A 21,492-nucleotide genomic window follows, 5' to 3' on the forward strand; every position below is an offset into this window, starting at 1 on the left:
AATTTCTAGGGGTGCCAATAATTGTGTCCAACGTGTATTTGAGAAAAACATTTATTTCATAATGATATTTCCCCCCATTTTAAATTCTTATTATCCAATGAAAGGTTAGATTTTTGTGATTTTGTTAAATAAAAGATCAAAAGGATTAACAATGCAGATTAATTTTCACAGCCTTCTTTGATCATATTTACCAAGGGTGCCAATATTTTTGGCCATGACTGTATAGATAGATAGATAGATATCTACAGTATTTGCCCATTTCCAAGTAAAAAAAATAAATAAATGCCTAAACAACATTATAATTGGAAGCATCCAAAAATCATTTAAAGAACATTTCATGAAAAAAGATACAATGAAATTGAATAGTGATTGAGGCTGTCAGACACTAGCATCTGTGTTTTGTGTTCCATAGAAGAAAGCCATACAGGTATCAGAACAACATAAGGGTAAAATAATTTTATTAAGAGTAAATTCATTTTCATTTGGCCTCAATTATTATGTTTATATATGAGACACACAGAACAATGAGTTGTGTCAGGACACTTTATATATTTTTATTCATAATATTAGGCAATAAATATTCACATCTCTCCAAATTTGCTTAATTTCATATAGTATCTGTACACAAATAAGATGACTTCATATACTTTTTTTTTTTTTTTTTCAAAATTACACTTCAATCTGCTTTGACATACACACTTGTACAAGTTTACAGATAAAATTAATTGTCTTGGATCAAAATAAATATGCAATAATCATCTACACTGAATGCCACCTCCCCATACACATTCACACAAACAAACCCACCCACACACACACACACACACACACACACACACATACACCTCTGACACTTTCCATTCCACTGTCAATATTAAATCATACTATGACAGTCTATGTACAGTTTGTTACAGAGCTCAGTAAATGCAGACATACTCATGCAATAAAATTCACAGTGGGAAGACGGAAAAAGATTAAAATAAATGAAATTAATAAGTTATGGATTTCTAATCTTTATATTCTCTCTCTCATCTCACATTGGTATCTGGCTATGTACGTAACCGTATGTAACTGTAGTAGCCCCATTTCCACTTATACTGTGCTGTTTAGTACTGTGGAGTGCTGATCGTATGTAATTAGCATATTCAGGAGAACGTATAAAGAAATGCTGTTTTGAAAGGGTAGCAAAAGGGCATAAATATCTTACACACAATAACTGAGCATCACATCAAGACAAATAATACTGAGCATCTGCATTTAAACCCAGTCCAGAAATATATAACTGCACTTGTATATCACGTTATGCATCCACACAAACAAAATCTTCAAGCAGTACTTACACTAAGGCCTTTCTTAAGGCTAATTTACCTTGATTTCTCATACAGGTAAACTGGAATCCTTGTATTAATGTTATCATTCAGTTATACTGGTTCCTCTCCTCAATTATTCATACAGAGGAAATAAAACCGGAAGTATGGCGGTATGTTTTTATCAGGTCAAAACAGGCGGTCTGGTTGCCCGAACCAAAAATTAACAGCACACAAAGCTGAATCAAAAACATCATGACTGGTACACAACTTCTGTTTAAAAAAAATTAAATAATACCCATAACAAAGTCTCCAACATTCAAGGACACTTGTAAAGACAAGTGTGTTTGTCCATAAAAATCATCAATAACAATAAAACACATCTTTGACACTTCACTGTTGAATGTCAAAGCATGGGAAAACGTTTCCTATTTACAAGTATCTCTGGTATTTTGTCAAATTTATATCATCTGTAGTTTTTAAAACATAAAAGAAGAATAGTTATATTCATTCAAATTGAAATTCATAGCAAACATTCATATAACAGCGTAAAATATAATCAGAAACGGCTTGTAAAGTATGATTGGCAGTATTAACGCAAGGACCCAATGGAAACTGCATAATACAGGCATTTTAGACATGAAGATCGATGACAAATAGAGAGGCAACAATCTTTTGTGGAATGTTTCCTTCAAACTGTGCCGCTAGCCCTCATAGGTAAAAATACTTCAGCTGGAAAATGTTTTTTGTTTAATAGAGATATATTAATTTAATATAGTTCAGAAAACCCATTCGTTTATAAAGTGACTTTTGTTTTCACATTCGGGCCTTGACAACTTTACTAGAAATGAGCTTAGAATTTAGACATCGGTGATAATGGTCATCACCCAGCGGTTAAATAAAAAGTAACAATGTAGACTAAAAATAATGCTGCCATGAGAAAATGTTGATATTTTAAGCACAATGCTTTGAATTTAACATAAAATTGACATTAATAAAGAATTTTTCACCAAAATGAGCAGAATAATGGATCAAATTAGGAACTTATTTAAATAGATATTCTTTTTCTGAGACATGGTATTGGTGCATACTGTAGGTATGAACAAGTTCATAGATAAAGTGTCGTATAACATTACTGATATATAATTTTGTGATAACTTTTCGTATAATTTTATATACATAGGTTAATAATTCTGATGGACAGTGGTTCTAGGATGATTACAAACAGCACATCCGCATACAGTATAAGGCTTTTTACAGCTGACTAGACTTGGGAGTGGAAGAGGTCAGGCCAATACTGACATACTTCAAACAATCATACCGGGTGTAAGATATTTGCTTAGTAGATATATCTCTATTAACACTCAAATATATCGCCGTTATAGATGTGTACAAAAAGAGCAATAGAGCATTTAAAATTATTTAGCAAGTAGAAGCTGGACATCAATTTAGTGAAAAGATTATTGCATCTTGCAAATGCTATTGACTAATGATTAGTGGAATGTATGAAATCATTGTACTGTGCTTTGATCTTCATATCCAGCACAGCATTATTTGTATGGTCTCTGGTCTTCACATTTCCTAAACAGGTTCCCAGGTGAAGCTAACAGTTTCTCCAACAACCATTTTACCCTAAATTCAAGGCTATATGCAACTGAAGCAAGCCTGTGGACAGTTTTATGTTCAAGTCTGTGTGTGCATGTCCACATGTCTGTAATCTCTTTACATGCTTTAGTCAATTACTTCTTGTATGAATATGAGATTTAAGGAGAAGTAGCCAAGAAGGGATTTGGCTCGACCGCCAAATCAATGACATCTACAACAGCTGAACTGAAAGCAAATATGTTTTTCGTTATTGTTGTCGAGAGTATATCCCACAGCACTGATCTACCTGAGAGCCTCCAACTATCGGTATGACATATCTGTGCTGTTTGTGCTGTTTTGGCTCGGTAAGTCCCTTCGGTTACACTTGAGGGAAGCGCAGGTGAAAGTAGCAGAGCCTTAGCAGGCTGCGTTTCTTTTTCCCACTGGTGTTGTTATCGCCTTTGGCCCTGCCTCCACCCGCCTCCTCCAGCCTCGCGGCAGTCCCCCCTCCAACCACCAAAGGACCCTTCAGCGACCCCCAGCCTCGCGACTTCCCCCGGCTCACACTACCGTGCTGATCCGGTTGGTAGGTTTGGATTTGGCGCGTTCGACCGTGCCCGTCCCCCCAGGTACGGCTCCAGTCTGAGCTGGTGAGGGCCCTTGTTGCCCCCCGGCCTGTGAAGGGGGGCCTTGGTGCTGGGGGGGGAGAGGGGAGAGAGGCGTAAGAGGGGTAAGGGGGGAGGAAGGGGGGGGTAAAGGGGAGTGGAGGGGGGGAGGGGGGATGGAGGACAACGGAGGATACTGGGGCAGATACTGGGCGGCCGGCGGCGCGTGGTGGACAGTGCCGGACGCGGAGACTAGAGGCGGCTGAGTGGGAGCAGGGAAGGGCGGAGGAGGAGGGCTGGCGAAGACGAAGTGAGGCTGGTGCACGGGGTGGGAGCCCGGGTGCGGCGTGTGCACGTGGGCGGGATGGGAGTGTGCGTGCGGGTGCGGCTGCGAGTGTGACAGCGTGAGAGGCGGCTTGCTGATGGCGCCCCCTCTGGCCGAGTGTGTGGGCTGCGTGTGGAAGAGCGCAAACTGCGGGTGAGGGGAGAGTGGGGAGTGAGGAGAAAGGGGGGGAGGGAGGCCGGAGCCCATGTTGCCCATGCTCCCGTAGCGACCCTGCAAAGTATGCTGGGAGATCGGCTGGTATGGGGAGTGCGCGGAGGGGTTGGGGTGCGGCCGTCGAGGTAAGGTGACCCGCTGAAGAGTATGGAGGCCCTGCTGCCCAGACGAGGGTACGGTCTGTGTATGAAAGCGATGGTGGTGGTAGTACGGGGGCGGAGGCTGCCCACTGACACTGTTGCTGGTAGTGTGGCAGTACTGGGCGTGCAGGGCCTGGATCTTGGAAGGCCCCCCGGCCTCTCCCGGGCACAGCGAGGACGGGGACAGAGGCGGCGGCCCTCCTGTAGTCGGTGGGGCCACAGGGGCGGGGTAGGGTGGCCCCGGGGGGATAATAGGACCCGGTGCTTTGGATCGCTTGCCCCCAAATAGGGAGCCCAGGAAGGATCCGGTGTTGTTGCTGTTGCTCCCAGTCCCCATTCCAGTCGTTCCTCTCTCGGTGCTGCTGGAGGCTGGCCCAGCGCCAGTCACCGCAGGTGTGTGTTGCTGCCCCGGCCCACCCCCCACCCCCACTCCGGGGCTCAGGATGGGGCGGTGAGGCCGGAAGTCTTCTGTTCCATAGCATCCCGGGAGCACAGTGGCTACTGGGTAACGCTGGTGAGGCCGCGGACTGCTAATGATGGAACCCTAAGACAAAGAGAGTTGGGGGAAAGGAGGAAAGAGAGCAGGACGGCAGAACCAAAAACAAGGGTTCAGGAGAAAAGTGAGGGTGTGCAAATAGGAGCAGGAAGGAAATGTAGGCAATAAATGAGAAAGAGAAGAAAAACATAGTAAAAGGATACAGAGAGAATGGTTGTTTCAGTGGGTGGGGAGGAAAAACAGGGGTGAGTTGATTAGGGTAATGAAACGACATTCTGTCAGCATCATAATTCATAACATAATAACACAAACACATGCACCCAACTATCTATTACGTGTCCTGAATGCCAATAATGCCACTGTTTAGATTTCTAAGTTCAAGTGGGATTTAATTTCTATTTTGTGTAATGTGCTAAAAGGAAATTACTCATCTGTGTAGTTGCCATTCAAGTCAAAATGAAACAGCATTGTAACCCGTTCTACTTCAGTAATCAGACAAGTAAAACTGAATATTCAAATAAGATTAAAAAAAGAGGAGGTTGCTTGCTTACTGGAAAGACTTTAGAAAACGGAAATGGAAAATGATTTCACGTGGGGCCTCAAATACGACATCAATCATTTGAAAATCAATAAATCAACTGTGAAATAGATAAATGATTAAAAATGTATCATTATTTAATTCTCAACATGTAGACAGATTTAATCAATCACAATTTGATAATCAAAAATAATCAATTAAAAATACAGATAAATAAGCAGAATTGCAATATTGGATGTACCAATTGTGTAAATAATGATTCTAAAATAAAATCTTCAAAATACTTTTTTTTTCAGTATCTATTGCCCCATTATTGATTTTCTGCTGAACCAGGAAGCGGCACCCAGTCTGCTATCATTAAAGGGTTACTCTACCCAAAATGAAAATTTTGTCATTAATCACTTATCCCCCATGTCGTTCCAAACCCGTAAAAGCTTCGATCATCTTCAGAACACAATTTAAGATATTTTGGATGAAAACCAGGAGGCTTGTGACTGTCCCATTGACTGCCAAACAATTAACACTGTCAAGGCCCAGAAAAGTATAAAAAACATCTTCAGAATAGTCCATCTACCATCAGTGGTTCAACCGTAACATTATGAAGCTACAAGAATACTTTTTGTACGCAAAGAAAAAAAAGACTTTATTCAACAATTCGTCTCCTCTGCGTCAGCGTAGCGCCATTTTGGAGAATATCCGCTGGACGAAAGCAGCGTACGCTGTTCTGTGTCAGCCGCGCCGCATGCACGAGTTCATCGGACGATGTTTTTTATACTTTTCTGGGCTCCCGGTTTTCATCCAAAATATATTAAATTGTGTTCTGAAGATGAACTAAGCTTTTATGGGTTTGGAACGACATGGTGGTAAGCGATTGATGACAAACTTTTCATTTTGGGGTGGAGTATCCCTTTAATTGCTGAGCCCCATTATTAAAAAAAACTTAATTTGGTCAATGCTGTTTCATGTGTAAATCGTCATTTTCATGTACAAAACAACCATGTCTGTGTATTAAAAAGGTCTGTTTTGATTTCATACTGGCTTAGATTGATGAGGGACACCTAATATAAAGTAGGCCTCAATATAAAAATCAACAGAACTGATATCACACAGTCACTAGTCCATGCATAACACTGCACATACCAAACAAAAATGCACAAACCACCTCCAAAACAATAAATGCACAACAAAACCATAAGAGAATAAAGACATATTTTGACGTATATCAATGTCATGCTTTAATTCTGGGTCAATGAGATGTCTTCCAGTCCTGATGTCCCGGAGTAAAATCTACAAGACATTCAACAATGTCCCGGATGACTTCAGATCTTCTCATGCAGTCTCAATGACTGATGTTATTGATTCATCGCCTCAGTCACGTGTACATTAACATTCCACAGACCACACATGGTCACACAAGATGCACACACATGTCTCTGTGTCTATGGTTAGGACACATGCAAGATGGCGCTGTGTTTTGTGTGGGAATTCCAGGCAGACATGCGGGTGGTTCGGGTTTGGGGACTAAAGCTAAAGATACAGACCTCTGCTTCACTCAGACTTACTTCCATTGTACTGTCAAGGGAACCAACGCTGTTTCTGCGGCCACGTTTCCCTGTTACCCAGTTAGCAGATGTCAGTCACAACTGCATTGTGTGTGTATGTGTGTGTGTAATGGCAGTCAGTGTTATTAGAAATAGTACTTTCTTGTTGGTGTCTGCAAATGTTGAGATTATTTTTTAACCTCAAAATCTCACCCAAAAATTAAAATTTCGCCTAAAATAAATCCAATTTTCTTTTTTTAAATATATATAAAAAAAAAAAAAAAAATATATATATATATGCCACTTCTTTTTTTTTATTTTATACTTGCCCCAAATGTAGCATGGTATTAAATTATCATAAATAAGTTGGTTGCCAGTCACAGCAAAGTTTCTCACCTGATTCAGACAGGTCCCTCAGTGAGGAGCTGAGAGCAGTACGTTTGAGGCCCTCTCCTGGTGAATAGTTGTCATCCAGACTAGGCCTTCCCATAGTGCCATTCACCACTTCATTCTTGACCCCACCCACTCCTCCTGCCATAATGCTGTTGGTGAGCAGGCTGGGCCGCATTACTCCCTTCTGCTTCTCCAACTCAGCTGCAGGTGGACAAAAAAATAAACATCAGACCTAGTCCTAAACAGGCAAAACATTTCCTGCATCAAGTAATTTGTCTGTGCACATTCTAAAAGCTATTTTACAATGTGCCATTTTTATCTTGTTTACTGTAGGTGCGTTCGACTTCATGCGGTGCCGCAAAAAACGGCTGCCGCCTGACAAAAGCAATGCATTCTGGTTAGAACATTTGTCCGACTTTGATCTTCTGCAGCCGCCTTACGATCACATGTGCCATCACAGTACCGCGAGAGCAAAACGAGACCAGCCGCCGAGGTCAGGCGCTGCAGTTGCTCAAAATCGGCTGCGAGAGCCTTGATGACGACACACTGCAAGCAGCTGCTCTCGCCAGCCGGTGGCAGGCTAGTGTAGTGCATCTCGAATATCTTTCTATGAGTCATGGGGTTGACCATATAGGGTCACTGCAAGTCTATAATGTTAATTTTGTAGTAAACCAACAGTAGAGGGCCTTAAAATAAAGTGTAGTTAATTTATGAGAGCAGTAGAGGGCGCTGTACTCACACTCCACTCTGTATTTCTCCATTTCCTGGACCTCAGCAATGCTCTCCCTCAGATCACTGACAAAGCGTGTGCGGTCCTGTTGACTAGGGGCCGTGAACACAATCAAAACTTTACGCTCGCCACCTGGGATAGCTGACGTTAGTCTGGCACCATGAGGATAGTCTGGGAGAGAGAGAAACACATAATGTTTATTCAGGGTTCCTAAATAGCAATGTCACATTCCAATTTTTTATATTAATATATTTTTTGGTAGTATTGTAATAATAGGTGTTTTAGAGCAGCATAAAACTAATACAATTTATATTCACTATAGATATTTCCATGACTTTTTCAGGTCTCTATAAATAAAAGTATAAAAATTCCATATTTCTAGGTTTTCCATGACCATTGACACTGAAGATTTTGGAGAAAATTGTAACTTAAACCTGGGTAGTCGGAATATTCTTTTTTTAAATGCACTACTGTTCAAAAGTCTTGATAGGATGCATTAAATTGATCAAAAGTGTCAACTTTCAATCTTTTTATTCATCAAAGAATCCTGAAAGAATTTAGCATGTTTTTTACAGAAATATTAAGAAGTACAACTATTTTTAACTGTGGTAATAATAAGATATGTTTCTTGAGCAGCAAATCAGCATATTAGGATAATTTCTGAAGGATCATGTGACACTGAAGATGTAGAAGATTTTTATTAATCTTGAATTAATATAATGCATATAATTATGCCTATTTGTAAGAAGAAAACTATTCTACTATTATCTACTATTATTAGTCTCTATTATTAGTCTGACTGTGTGAAACAGGTGTGTGTTAAGGATTGCTATTTTAAGTTTGAAAAACCCATATATGGAAGAGACTCTGTTCAGGAGCTAGAAATACATGCATGAAAAGATTTTGATCACCTTCATTGACACATATATGGTAAAAGATGGCAGTCCCAAAATACAGTGAAGCATATATGGAATACTGTGGAACAGCTTCAGGCACATATACACGTGTGTAACACAGACAATCGGGAGTTACCTTTGCAAACTGTAACTCGACTTTGTTGTATGGTCAATAAAGTCTACTGGCTTCAAAACCTCTCTAGCAATTTATTTTTGAACAAGTAAAATTCTACAACAAAGACTGGAGTAATGATGCTGAAAATTCAGCTTTACATCACAGGACTAAATTACAGTTTAAAATATATTATCATAGAAAACAGAGGTTTTAAATTGTAATATATTTCTGTTTTACTGCATTTTACTGTATTTTCGAGAAAATAAATGTAGTCTTGGTGAGCATAAGATTTTTTTTTTTTTTAGAAAACATTACTCCAAACAAAGAAAAACTAAAAATTAAGCAACTTGAAATCTTACAGGAGTTCTGGAACATGTGAACCTGCATCTCCACCAGAGGGAAGGACTGTCTGAAACTGTATGTTACGGAGGTTTTCTTCTTCTGGAAGATCTTTGTAACCTTGCAATGTAATAATAAAAAAAATACCAACTAAGGATTTTAATGTGTATTAACTTTTCAATACACAAGCATACTGAAGAGATGTTGCTAAAGATACTTGGGACCAATTCATTTTGTATGCATGGATATGTGTTATTGACATTACCACAAGCAGATCGTTGAAGAGGAAGACCTCTCTCTGGTGAACACCAGTCCTTTGAGGACGGTTGGGGTCCGGGACTTCATAGAGCTGACAGCAGCACACTAGTCTGCGGTGGGGCAGAGACAGAACCTACACACAGAGCAGATGTTTACATTTACTTTGGAACTGACAGAACTCTTCAAAGTAACAAATCAGGTCTCAAAGATTCTAAACAAAAAAGAATCATAAATTCAAAAACGCCTCAGTACAACTCACAGGTTTCTTGCCCACTATGACTCTCTCCACCGCCTGGACCTGAGATACATGGTCATCGTTGGTCCTCAGTTCCCATTTCTGAATGCGCTGGTAGATTCCAACCAATAAGTCACGTGGGATGTCCTGACCATTATCCACTCCTGAGAAAGAGAGAGAAAAAAATGACATGCACACAAGAGGAGATTTTTAGTGTACTTGCAAAATCCCTGACAATTACGTGCAACATTTAAGAGCAGGTTGAGAGTGTGTTTGTGGTTGCCCACTTATGTAAGTGCCAGTGTGTGAAGTTTGAGAGAGAGATTTGAACACCACCTCTCAAGTTTTTGATGAAGTCGTCCAGCTTCATCTTCCTCTCTGCTTTGATATTGGGGCTGTACATGTCTGTGTTGAGGAGGATGATGGCAAAAGCTAGGATGAAGATGGTGTCTGGGTTCTGGAACTGTCTTACCAGTGCTGGATTACAAACACAATACCTCTGACTGCAAGACAGATGCAGAGAGAGAAATAGTGTTTGAGTGCAAATATTGAGGGATAGATAAAACATGTTTTATAAACACATTGTTCCAGATCTGAAATCTGATGGAATGAGCCATGTGTGATGGCACTGTAAAATAGCCGCAACTCTGTAAGTGCAATTCTGACCACACATCAATAGCAATTTTCTTTAAATAAGGCCCCTTAATTCTGTTAAAATCATTGTAACCCACAATTTAATGAATGTGAAGTACTAAGTGTTTTTTAAGCACATTCCCATACCTGAATGCCTCAATTAATCTTTCCACTTTTTGGGCCTCTCCTTGGACTTTTATCTGTGCTTGAAATTTCCTCAAGGCATCATCGAGATCCATTCCCGAAAAGTCCATTTCATCCACAACACAACTGAGAAAAAACAATAGTGGAAGAAATGTTACACCTCTATACATGCTCAGGCCAAAACATATATGTGGATCAAGAAAAAGAAAAATTAAAATCTTAATTTTCTGTGCTTTTCATGTTCAGAATATTGTGTTGCTCCATTGAAAGGGTCTTTGGGCTCTGCAACCCCAAAGGAATTCACCAATTATTGTTTGATCTCAAAAAATAAAACATGCATGGAACAAAAATTAATTATTAGTCAATCAAAGCTTACAAGTTAAAAAACTAAATATTTCATTTTCACAAAAAGAATGTATTAAAATTAAAAATGTACTGTAAGTATATGTACAACAATAATTATTATTTTAATAGCTTTGTATTTTAAGCATCCTAAAGCCTGACAGTAAGTACATTAAGGCCCGGTTTCACAGACAGGGCTTAGCTTAATCCAGGATTAAACCATAGTTCAATTGGGAAATTTAAGTAGCTTTTATAAACATGACTTAGATTAAAAAAATAATAAAATAAAAAACTAATGGTGTGCATCTTGAGACAAAACAATGAAACGTACATATTTGAAGATAAGTTTCTTTCAGTTAAAACAGCCCAGACATGCATTTTAGTCTGGGACTAGACTTAAGCCTTGTCTATGAAACCGGGGGTGTTATTAATAATACTTCCTAAAATGCAATATATAATTTTACACATTTATGCAACTGTCCATTCATTAATAGGTCCTTGGCCTGAAAAAGGTTGCACTGCAAATTAAATCAAGTGCATTATATTGTACACTTCATCTAAAATGTATGCCTACGTTTATAGTCAGTATGCTCAAAAACCTGGTAAAAGTTGTTAAAAATTTCTTCTTTTTTTCAAAGAAAACATTTCTGAAAAATTTATAAAAAAATGTGTCATTTTCTAAAAGTCTAAACCTTTTAACAATTTCAGAGAATTTTAGAGGATTATTGCATGGACTCACTCCAATACATCTTTGTTGAACTGTTTCTGTCTGTTTCCAAGAAACTCTCCAATCATCTGGCGACTCAGGCCTTTTCTCTCCAGGATAAAGCGAGCGATGCCCACTGGTGTGTCTGACACAAAGCCCTTCTCAATTAGGTACTGAATACCCTTTTCTGGTTTCCTGTAGTTCAAAAACAACAGTTTAATCGTGTTTCAAACAGATGCCTTTAATTTGATTTGTAATGCCACTGGCTTGCTATTAAATGGTGGTGAGTGTTGTATAGGCAGTGTTTCATTTTCTCTTACTTGTTGAAGAGGTTGAGTCCGATGCGATATTGTCTTCTCTGAACTACGTCGTTGTTAAAGGCAGGAGAGTCCCAGCTGTGCCGACTTTCTCTCTGGTAGGTCTGCTTCCCTAATGGGGGCAAGGGCTCCCGCAGACTATCCCTTGAAGAGGAGCCTGAGCTGCAATTAATGGTCTCATTAGAGTTTGTGGTGGAGTTGAGTGAGTCATTATCACCATCTGAGCAGCACTGCTGCTCCAAGCCACCAGGAGGCAGTGGCGCTGAAGAGGAGGATGAGAGCGGTGTGGTTGGGGGCTGTTGAGGAGAGGAGGAGGACGAAGGGGTGTCGGGGTACTGGTGATGATGATGGTGGTGGTGATGGTGATGATGGTGAGCCATGTGGTGTGGGATATGCGATGGTATCGAACGGCTAGCTGGACGTGTTTGACCTTGTGCAGCTGTCGAGGATGTCGAACGAGCATTTGGGTTGTGCTTTAGTGTCCCTTGAGGTGACCCTCCTGCTGAGTCCTGCTCGTAGACTAGTTGTCTGCTAAGGGAGCCTCGGTCTGAGCGGTCGCTCATGTCCACTGAGCTGTCGCTAGGTGGTTCAATTGTAAGTAACGGTAAGTGACCTCCCCGTAAACGGTAATCACGGCACTCTGTGCAAGGTGTGCTTCGGCGGCTATTGCTGCTTCCTCCTCCTTCTGTGTCACGACTATCTTCCCTACCACCTACCCCGCTTCCAACACCCCCCCAGAACTCAGTGTCTGTGCTGCTAGGGGCCCGGTCTAGAGAAAGCGGTGAGGAAGGTAGACCGTCGTCCATGTAAAGCGTGACATCACTGTAGGAGGTGGCTGTGCTGTCTTCATGCATGCTCAAGCCCCCTGTACCTCCTCGATCCCTGTCTCCAAGACCTCTCCGTAAGGATACGTGGCTGTTGCTACTCCATATGCACTCGCCGAAGTCATCTACAACACCACTTCCGTCCCCTATACCTTCCTGGGAATCATCTCGGCGTGGTCGACACGTTAGGGCATCATCAATGGAATCGGCCAAGGACTTCACCTTGAGTACAAAGAAACAATTACTGTCAGTCAAACTGTATAAAAATTGTATCTTTAGGGTTACAACAGTGTCCCTGGGAGAGTACCCTTAAAGGTACAACTCTGTACATTATATACCATCCCAATCTCACTGGTTTAGGGGCGGGGTTTGGGGTGGTGTTTTTATACATATTCCTACGAATTTGCCACCTTGTAAAATACTTCACAAATATTTCACAAAACTTTCACAAAAATTCATAGGAATTAGTTCAAACGATCACCCCTAATCCTGCCCTTAAACCAACCCCTCACAGGAAATGTACGAAATCGTAACAATTAGCCACCTTGTAAAATATGTACGAATTGCCGTGAGATCAGGCTGGTATATAATGAACGAAGTTGTACCTTTAAAGGTATTCTCCCAGGGACACTGTTGTAATCCTATAGAAGGTGTATATTAGTACCTTCGAGTAACCTTTTAGAGGTAAATAAAGTTGTCCCTTTAAGGGTACTGCCCCAGTGACAAGTTGTACCTCTACATGAACAATTTTTGCACATTTTTTCCAAGAGCATAGGAACCACAAGATAGGCATTTTTACATAGCATTATCTGGCCATGATCTGACAGTTTTGGAATATATCTGCTGATGAAAATCTTGCTTTAATACAAAATAATTGAAACTGTCTGTTCACATAAGGTTTACATATGGGCAAGTTGTGGACACCACCCACTGAAAAGACCAGGTCAGACAGGTAGACAGAACTTTGACCAGCAGTCTTTCTCGTGAAACTAGTTGACCAAAAACATCTCGCTGGTTAAGCTAGTTATGAAGTCTGTACATTAGCATCCAATGTTGGGGACAGTTCAGATACAGTCAAACTGAGTACTGACTTGTTTTGAGAAGGAGTCCTCTAGGTGGGTGTATTCCGGTCGTGATGGGGAGCTTGGCTCTGTGGTGCAGGTTGGAGAATGCGGAGGACCCATTCCTGGACTGTGACTATAGTGAGTCGGGGTGGGAGGTTGAGGCTGTCGGTCATCAAACGAGTACTGCAGTCGCATGTTGGAAAGGATGATGCGCCGTGTCATGCGGCTCTCAGAAGCTGAGCTGCGCAGGCGCTCAAAGTTCTTGTTCATACGATATTGACGGAATGCTGTCTGGATGGTACGTGCTGCTCGTCTACTTACAAAGTAACCTCCATATTTCTTCTCCAGCATCTCCACCTGCGCAGCAACACCTTCATCGGTTATATTTGCTTCAATAGACTGTGATCATGATGAATCATGATTCTGTTTTTGCATGCCTTACCTTCTTGTCTTGTAGGTCTGTAGAGAGTTCATAACTGTCTGATAGGGCTTTGCACCTCTTGTTCTCTTCTTCCTCTTGCTTGCGTAGGGCCAGGCTAGCTGGTTGGTTGCGTGTACGCTGTGCCCAGGCGAGGCTGGCTGGGCTTGGAGGGGGCACAAAAGGCACCCGAGGGCCTGGGGGGCCACAGCTGTTGTCCCCGTAACGGTCAGAGCTGTGCACGTAAGGAGATTTACTGCTGGAACTGTCTGAAAAGGGACGTGAAGCTGAACTCTGGGTTTCCTCCTCACTGAAAGGGGTGGGTGGGTGAGAGAGAGAGAGAGAGAGGGAAAAAGAGAGAGGAGAGAGAGAGATAATAATTCTGAGTCAAGAACGCCCCCATAATGAGAGGATAAGATAAAAATCTCAAGCAACTCAGGAATTCATGACATTATTTATTTTCCACTGACTTAGCATTTTGACTTTCAGGAAAGCTTTAAACAGGGCAAATGTCCTAAACCAGCCCCAGGCTTTCCCAGAATTATCACACCAAGAAAATTAGAGCATTTCTAGTTATACTTGAAATTTGTAACTAGAGAGAGTTACACAAGTTGATGCCTTAATAAGAGCTTGGCTTCCTGCATCAAAGATCATAGTTTATATTCAAACAATCTATTAAAACTCAAAAATTAATCAGTACGTGCTATCTGAAACTTGAAATTCAGTAGTGAATTTCCTGTCGAATAAACTTCTGTTTTTGACTTCTGTACCTGTCATGTGAGAAGTTTTGGCATGTTTCACATCAAACATGTGGCATCAACCTGTTTTCACCTCAACTCTACACTATTGACACCTCCTCATATTCTGTTCCTCACACAACAGCTCTCATCCTTAATGACTTCCGCTGCCATAAGTGACTCACTTATCCTGCAGGGTACCATTGATCGTGAAAGTGTTTGATTGATACACGTACCGTCAAACATACGCAGCACACATAATGACAACAATTATGCAATTTCACTCAGGGGCCTTCATACCAAAGTAACTTGAAATAGATTCCTATGTTTTCTGAAGAAAATGCAAGCGGTGTTTTCCAGTCTAAAACTCACCATCAAGACACTAAGTGGCTTTATGTAGTTACCAGAGCATTGCTTTGTGGTGGCATAACAATGGTTGTTAGCACATTGCTATGTGGGTGCTAGTATTCGGTTTGATTGCTAGGGTATTGCTAGGATATTCTAGATTGTTGCTATGCCTACTTATGACTTTCACTTGATATGGCTTACATCCTGTCAATTCAATGTAATTTAATGTTTTTTTTTTTTTCCCAGTTGCTTGGAAAAGTAATAACATACTTCTCCTCAGCAATCCACACAAATTGAGGTATCATTTATGCCGGTAGCACAAACAAGTTACACACTGACTTTTAATACTTTGTGTTAGAGTTTGCAAACACCACTGCATAAGAAATTACAGAATAAGAACAAACAGTCGATTGACACAGGAGCTCAGTTCACAGGGTCAGTCATCCCAGTGCAGAGGCGTTGACCCTTAGGTTTGCCATGGGAAACACAACAACATGTGATCTGAACTCATATTCCTGACACAGCTTTCTGACAGGACAGTGTGTGGGTACTTCTGAATCACTGCAGGCAACTTCCTGTTCTGTATGACTAAGTCAGAGGAGGTTACTGAAGGCAAGATATTATCATATAATGCTAATGTACTGCAATTCAGACGTCTTACGAAACTATTCTCGTTTTTGTTAAATGATTCTCACTCTCTCAAGCCCACACAAAGACACTTTGGCAATGGATGCAAATAACCCTTGTTTTGCTGTTTATCACATGTAACAACAGGTAACCATTACACACCTGTCCAGAACGGGCCAGTTTGTACAAAAGCACAATACACTCCTGTTGCCCTCTATTGTATGAAGGAAAACAGAAACCTAACAGGCTTATAACACAACAGCAGATGTTAGGATTAAATAAAAAAGGAAACTTTAACTGTACACTTACCACATTTACTAGAAAGACCCAAATAGGTGCATAAACCCATGCACATGAACATCCACCCTGAGAGTGAGAGGGAGGTTTCGCTTCCTTCAAGTCCAAATTTGGCAAGGAGTTGCTGAAACCTCCTGGAATTCACCAAACGCTGAACTTTGTGGCTTTAGAGTCGTTCTGCAGTTATGACCGACTGTCAGGAGGTCACCACCACATAGTCACATGGCAGTGCTTAAACCCTTCCTCCTCCTATTCTCTCTCCCTCCCTTTATTTACATTACACAAAGTGCGCTGGTGTAGTTCACTGAAGTCAGTAGCTCGGAAAGAGTGACCAGATATGTCACTGAGGCTGGAGTTTCTGGCCAATCAGCTTAAGGATCTCCTGCAATGCTTTATATTTATCGTCTTTTTCTAGTTTTTCACACAGGTGTTTGTGGTAATTGTCTATGATGGTCATAAAAAGCAGTGTCCCTCTCTCTCCATTTCGCTAGTCTGTTGTATTTTCCACCCCTAATATGGGTGGTTTCCTGTATTTGTATGGAGTGAACAAAAGATTGAAGGGGGAAAGGAAGATACAGCAATTGCCTTTTGAGCTGTACTGTGGCAGCTGTACCCATAGGAAAGCAAAATCATAAATGAGATCTCTTAATTGTTTCTCCTAGATGCAATGAGATCAAAAAAAGTTTCTCAATTTCTCTTGAGAAAAACACCCCAGTAATCTCACGTTTAATAATTTTTTCAGAAATGTCTCAGATTGAGTTCATATTTGGCAAAATGAATAAGGCCGAAAATAAATGTAAATACAAACTCAAACATTTCTCATATTCATAATCGTCTAAGCCAAACAATACAAAATAATTTTATAGCACTCAACTGTACAACAAGAATTGTCATATTTGCGTCTTCATATTTTTAGGAGAAACATCTGAGACAAAACAGATGCTTAAAGGGATAGTTCACCCAAAAATGAAAATGTTGTCATCATTTACTCACTCTCGTCGTTCCAAACCTGTATGAGCTTCTTTTTTATGTTGAACATAAAAGAAGATATTTTTAAGACTACTATGGAAGTAAATGGGGACCGACAACTGTTTGTTTCTTCAAAATTCTTCAAAATATCTTTCTTTGTGTTCAGCACAAGGAAAGAAGCTTATTTAGGTTTGGAACAACATGAGGGTGAGTAAATGACAACAAAATTTTCCTTTTTGGGTGAACTATCCCTTTAAATGAGCTGAGTTCTTAGTTTCATTTAAATCTCTTGAAATATCATGGAGCGATATAATTTTCCTCTGTGTACTTAAAAGTAAGTTAACTTATATCAATGACCAAATAGTTGCAAATGTATTCCAATATTTCTAATAGTATCAGATCATTGGCCTGAAGCAATGTGTTTGTTATTAAAGGAATAGTTCGAACATGAAAATTCTCTCATTATTTACTCATGTTGTTCCAGACCTGCATGACTCCCAACAATGATATTTAAGCCATTTTAATAGTAAAATCGTGAGGGCCATCATTGTGCGCCATCCAGCACTTCCTTCCAGTTCAGCAGGTGATGTAAATACACCTTTTACATTGCTACATAGAAATGACAGAAAAAGCCGGTGAACAATTCTGCCACCTACTGGACTGGAGAGCAATGGCGGCCACTACAATTTTACTATTAAACTTGATCCACATGCACTTTTTAGCTGATAGTCCTGCATGCTTTATTAGGCATTTAAGCACAATATACAGTCATGTATTGAATTCCTTAACTAAATATTCATTAAATTATATTATTTTGTGTTCCATGGAAAGAAAGAAGGTCATTCATGTTTTGGAACGACATGAGAAGAAATACTTGACAGAAAACAAATTTTAGTTTCACTATCAGCACTAAGTGAATTTATTCAAGCATTTGCAATGATGTAATTGTTTTCTTTGCAAATATTCATTGCTAGATGGCATCACATTTCCACGGTCTGAAAAGTGCCATTGATATACTTCACAGCTATGTGTGTGTAGCTACAACTTTTCAGACATACACAATATTAGTTTATAGGCTTTAACTGGGTTTCTACTGGTTTTGTAGTTCTAGCTGTCATGTGGCTTGAAACCTACAATTGCATAAATGTAGATCCCATAAACAGCTGAAAGCTGCCAGTTATATCACAGAGGTTTGAGCAACCACATAGCAATGCACTAAAACTAGCTTTACATCTGTTTTACTTTAATACTAGTTTGTAAATTGGCTCAATTTAGCCCAATCTGGCATCTGCTGCCTACATGCAATGACAAACCTGTAGTGCTGTTTTATTCTGGGAATGCTGCTATAACATCTGCTCATAAAATTGTCATCTTGCATCTCACATCTTCCTTTTCCCCATTCCTCCCACTCCTCCCACCCACTCTCTCTCTCACACACATGTAGGAGTGAGTGAGGTAGGGTTGCTTAGTGACAGTTGCCGTGAGACCACCGTGGGAGGCGAGGCAGTCATTAGAAAGAGTGTTGCTATAGATACAGAGCACTAATACAGTAACCGTGGGTGTTGGTGGATAAGTTGCAGGTTGTAAGATTGTAAGACTTTGAATGCTACAAGAGATATATAACATATACTACTTCTTAAATATAAAGGTTCTTTATTGGTATCTATGGTTCCATATCATTTATGGAACCTTTAACATACCATAAAACGTTCTTTATAGTGGAAAAATGTTCTTGAAAAAATGGTTCTTTTAATAACTGTTCACTGAAAGGCACTGGGGAACCAAAAATGGCACTTCAATTGCATCACTGTGAAAATTCCCTTTCGGAAACTTTATTTTTAAGAGTGTATTCAAATATACCTAGCTGTGTGCATGACGTAAACGTGGAATATAGCATTCATCAATATTTAAATATAGCTAGCATGCTAAAACATTTAATCTTTTTTTTAACTGTAGGAGAAAGAGGAAAAACTTGCATTAGAAATGACAAAAAAGGGATGAATTCATTATGTTAATCATGGTTCATGAAGTCATGTTCCTTGATTTCTTTTTTTACTGTATTGAGTTTAAAATAATTATTTATAACCAAGAAGTTTATATATTTGCACAGCAACAAAGAATTTTTAAAGGGGTCATAAGATGCGATTTTAAGTTTTCCTTTCTCTTTGGAGTGTTACAGGCTGTTTGTGCATAGATAACATCCTTGAAGTTGCAAAGACTAAAGTCTCAAAACCAAAGAGATATTCTTTATAAAAGTTAAGACTCGACCACGCCCTCCTAAAACGGCCTCATTCAAACACGCCCCCACATGTCTACATCATGGTGTGGGAAGATTTGCAAAACACCACCCAAATGTATACGCAAAGAAAGAGGGGGTGATTTTTATTCTAGCTGTAGTATTGTTGCTGGAGATGCTGTATGTTTTGTTGTGAAAGCAAAACTACATTGTTTGGTAGTGCTGCGCGGTATGATCAAACATGTATATCACGGTATTTTTCAAAATTATACCGGTTTCACGGTATATGACGGTATTATTTTTTTTCATGCATGATCGGGTGTTAACCACATTTTCTACTGATTGAGAGAGGAAAAACTGCAGTAGATTGACTTAGAATGCCCTATTTTACTGTCATGATGAGCGAATATTGTAGAAAAATTCCACACTAAATAGTGACTTAACACGACCCATTAATACATGTTAACCAGGAGTCATTCTTATTTGCATCTAACGTTATACTATGCGGTGGTTTTGGTTATATTACTTTTTTGTCTCATGCAGCATGCCTGCGTCTGAGTAAACTAAAAAAAAAAAAGTGCATAATATTAACAGACGAACTATGCTCATATTTATAATTCCAAACAGTCGCGGTACGGCCAGCTGAATGCGGTGCTTCGCTGCCGCTCGCTGCACAGAACAGATGCCGAGAGAGGCGACACTGCGCCAGGAGTCAGATCTCGCGCTCGCGGGGCAGCACTGGCGACATCTTCCAACTGAACCATAACTAAGGTTTATCCAAAACATTCGCTAGGTTTGTCAGTTTGTATATTCTATGGAAAAAAAGCCGCTAAAAGGGTCTGAAAGTTGCTAAATATAGTGCTAAAGTCTCGCTCGTGTGTGTGAGACGCGGGAGCTGGTGGCGGCGCGCGGTGGATATTGTGGATGAGTTCTTCTGTGTCATCACGTTCTACTAGTTCTACAGCTTCAGAACTTTCACGCTTAGTAACACATACAGCTGCGTTCTTGCCACAATGCAATAGTGGAAAGAGACCCCTCTCAAACAGTGTGTCGCGTTCCGAACGTTATTTAAATAACACCGGTATTGCGGCATTTTAACCGGTATACCGCCCAGCACTATTGTTTGGGCTTCCAAAAGAGGACACAACTAGAAATCAGTGATTAAGTTGTATTTACAACACTGTTCCAGAACAGTTCAATCTAAATATTAGAGTGTGTGCAGCGGATTTTAAGGAGGACTATTTCCTGAACCTGGGAGTTGCCTGCCAGCTGTGCACGAAGGCTGTTTCTATAAAGTGGGGCAATTCCAACTTTGCAAGGACAGTTTGGCGCTTCTGACTCACAGCCTGTAAGTATGTTTTCTTATTTGAAGAATTTGCCACTGACTATTCAAATGCGAGTTTTAAGCAGTGTAGAGTGTTGTTTGTCGTTTCTCCGATCACAAATGCAGACATGAGCTGTGTCCGAAATCGCTCACTCGTTCACTCATTCACTAATCCCTATATAGTGTAAGGCAGTTGAGTGCACTATATTAGAAAGGAGTGAACTAAATGAAGTGAACGGATTCGGACGGTGACGTGTACACTGCGCGTGAGACTTGGCTGTTGCAAAAACATCTTAGATGTACTTTTATATTTCATGTACCTCATTTTAGAAAATAATATTAATAGCAATAACACTTAAAATGACTATTGTAATCAGCTTTGTGGTTTCATTGATGGTATATTATTCATTTGTTCTGTAATATGGTCATAATCATTAAATACTATTAAAATATTGTCAACAAAAATAAACTCACATTAGCACATATTAATAATTGTATGTATTTATTGTTTGTAGTATCTTGAAACTCTCTCGAGCAGCATTTTTGCACTCAAATAAGATGACCGTAGAGCGCCCTCGAACGACCGTTAATTTGACATCAGAATGAATACACTACCAACGAACATTTTTAAAAATCCACCAAATTCATCATTTTTGCAAATTAAACGGCATCTCTCGTTCAAACTCGCTCGCTCCCGCTCGCTCTAACAGCTCGTCGGTTCTCCGCATTGGATTGTGGGAAATAGTGCTTCAGCGAGTGTACATCGGTTGTACCATAGACATAATAAATAGTATTTATATGTCTATGGGTTGTACACTCGAAATCAGAAT

The 21,492-nt window shown here is 40.1% G+C and overlaps 1 protein-coding gene across 7 annotated transcripts in view; it reads right to left on the minus strand.

The window, feature by feature from the left end:
* Window positions 1-441: 441 nt before the first annotated feature.
* Window positions 442-21,492, minus strand: part of iqsec2b (IQ motif and Sec7 domain ArfGEF 2b) — a 68,247-nt gene continuing 47,196 nt past the window's right edge. For 2 of the 7 annotated variants that reach the window (XM_058783990.1, XM_058783989.1), the window contains 13 exons: window positions 14,149-14,434; window positions 13,734-14,063; window positions 11,822-12,864; window positions 11,535-11,696; window positions 10,457-10,579; window positions 10,013-10,179; window positions 9,701-9,840; window positions 9,449-9,574; window positions 9,204-9,303; window positions 7,843-8,004; window positions 7,107-7,304; window positions 6,711-6,781; window positions 442-4,665 (listed from right to left, as the gene is read on the minus strand). In XM_058783990.1, coding sequence (XP_058639973.1) covers window positions 3,271-4,665; window positions 6,711-6,781; window positions 7,107-7,304; window positions 7,843-8,004; window positions 9,204-9,303; window positions 9,449-9,574; window positions 9,701-9,840; window positions 10,013-10,179; window positions 10,457-10,579; window positions 11,535-11,696; window positions 11,822-12,864; window positions 13,734-14,063; window positions 14,149-14,434 — 4,303 coding nt within the window. In that variant the 3' untranslated portion in view covers window positions 442-3,270. Of the gene's footprint in view, window positions 4,680-6,710; window positions 6,782-7,106; window positions 7,305-7,842; window positions 8,005-9,203; window positions 9,304-9,448; window positions 9,575-9,700; window positions 9,841-10,012; window positions 10,180-10,456; window positions 10,580-11,534; window positions 11,697-11,821; window positions 12,865-13,733; window positions 14,064-14,148; window positions 14,435-16,145; window positions 16,625-21,492 lie in introns of those variants that run through there. The other 5 variants (XM_058783993.1, XM_058783991.1, XM_058783992.1 and 2 more) reach the window with 5 other exon arrangements.

This window comes from Onychostoma macrolepis, chromosome 08, assembly GCF_012432095.1.
Source record: "Onychostoma macrolepis isolate SWU-2019 chromosome 08, ASM1243209v1, whole genome shotgun sequence".
Classification (NCBI taxonomy): domain Eukaryota; kingdom Metazoa; phylum Chordata; class Actinopteri; order Cypriniformes; family Cyprinidae; genus Onychostoma; species Onychostoma macrolepis.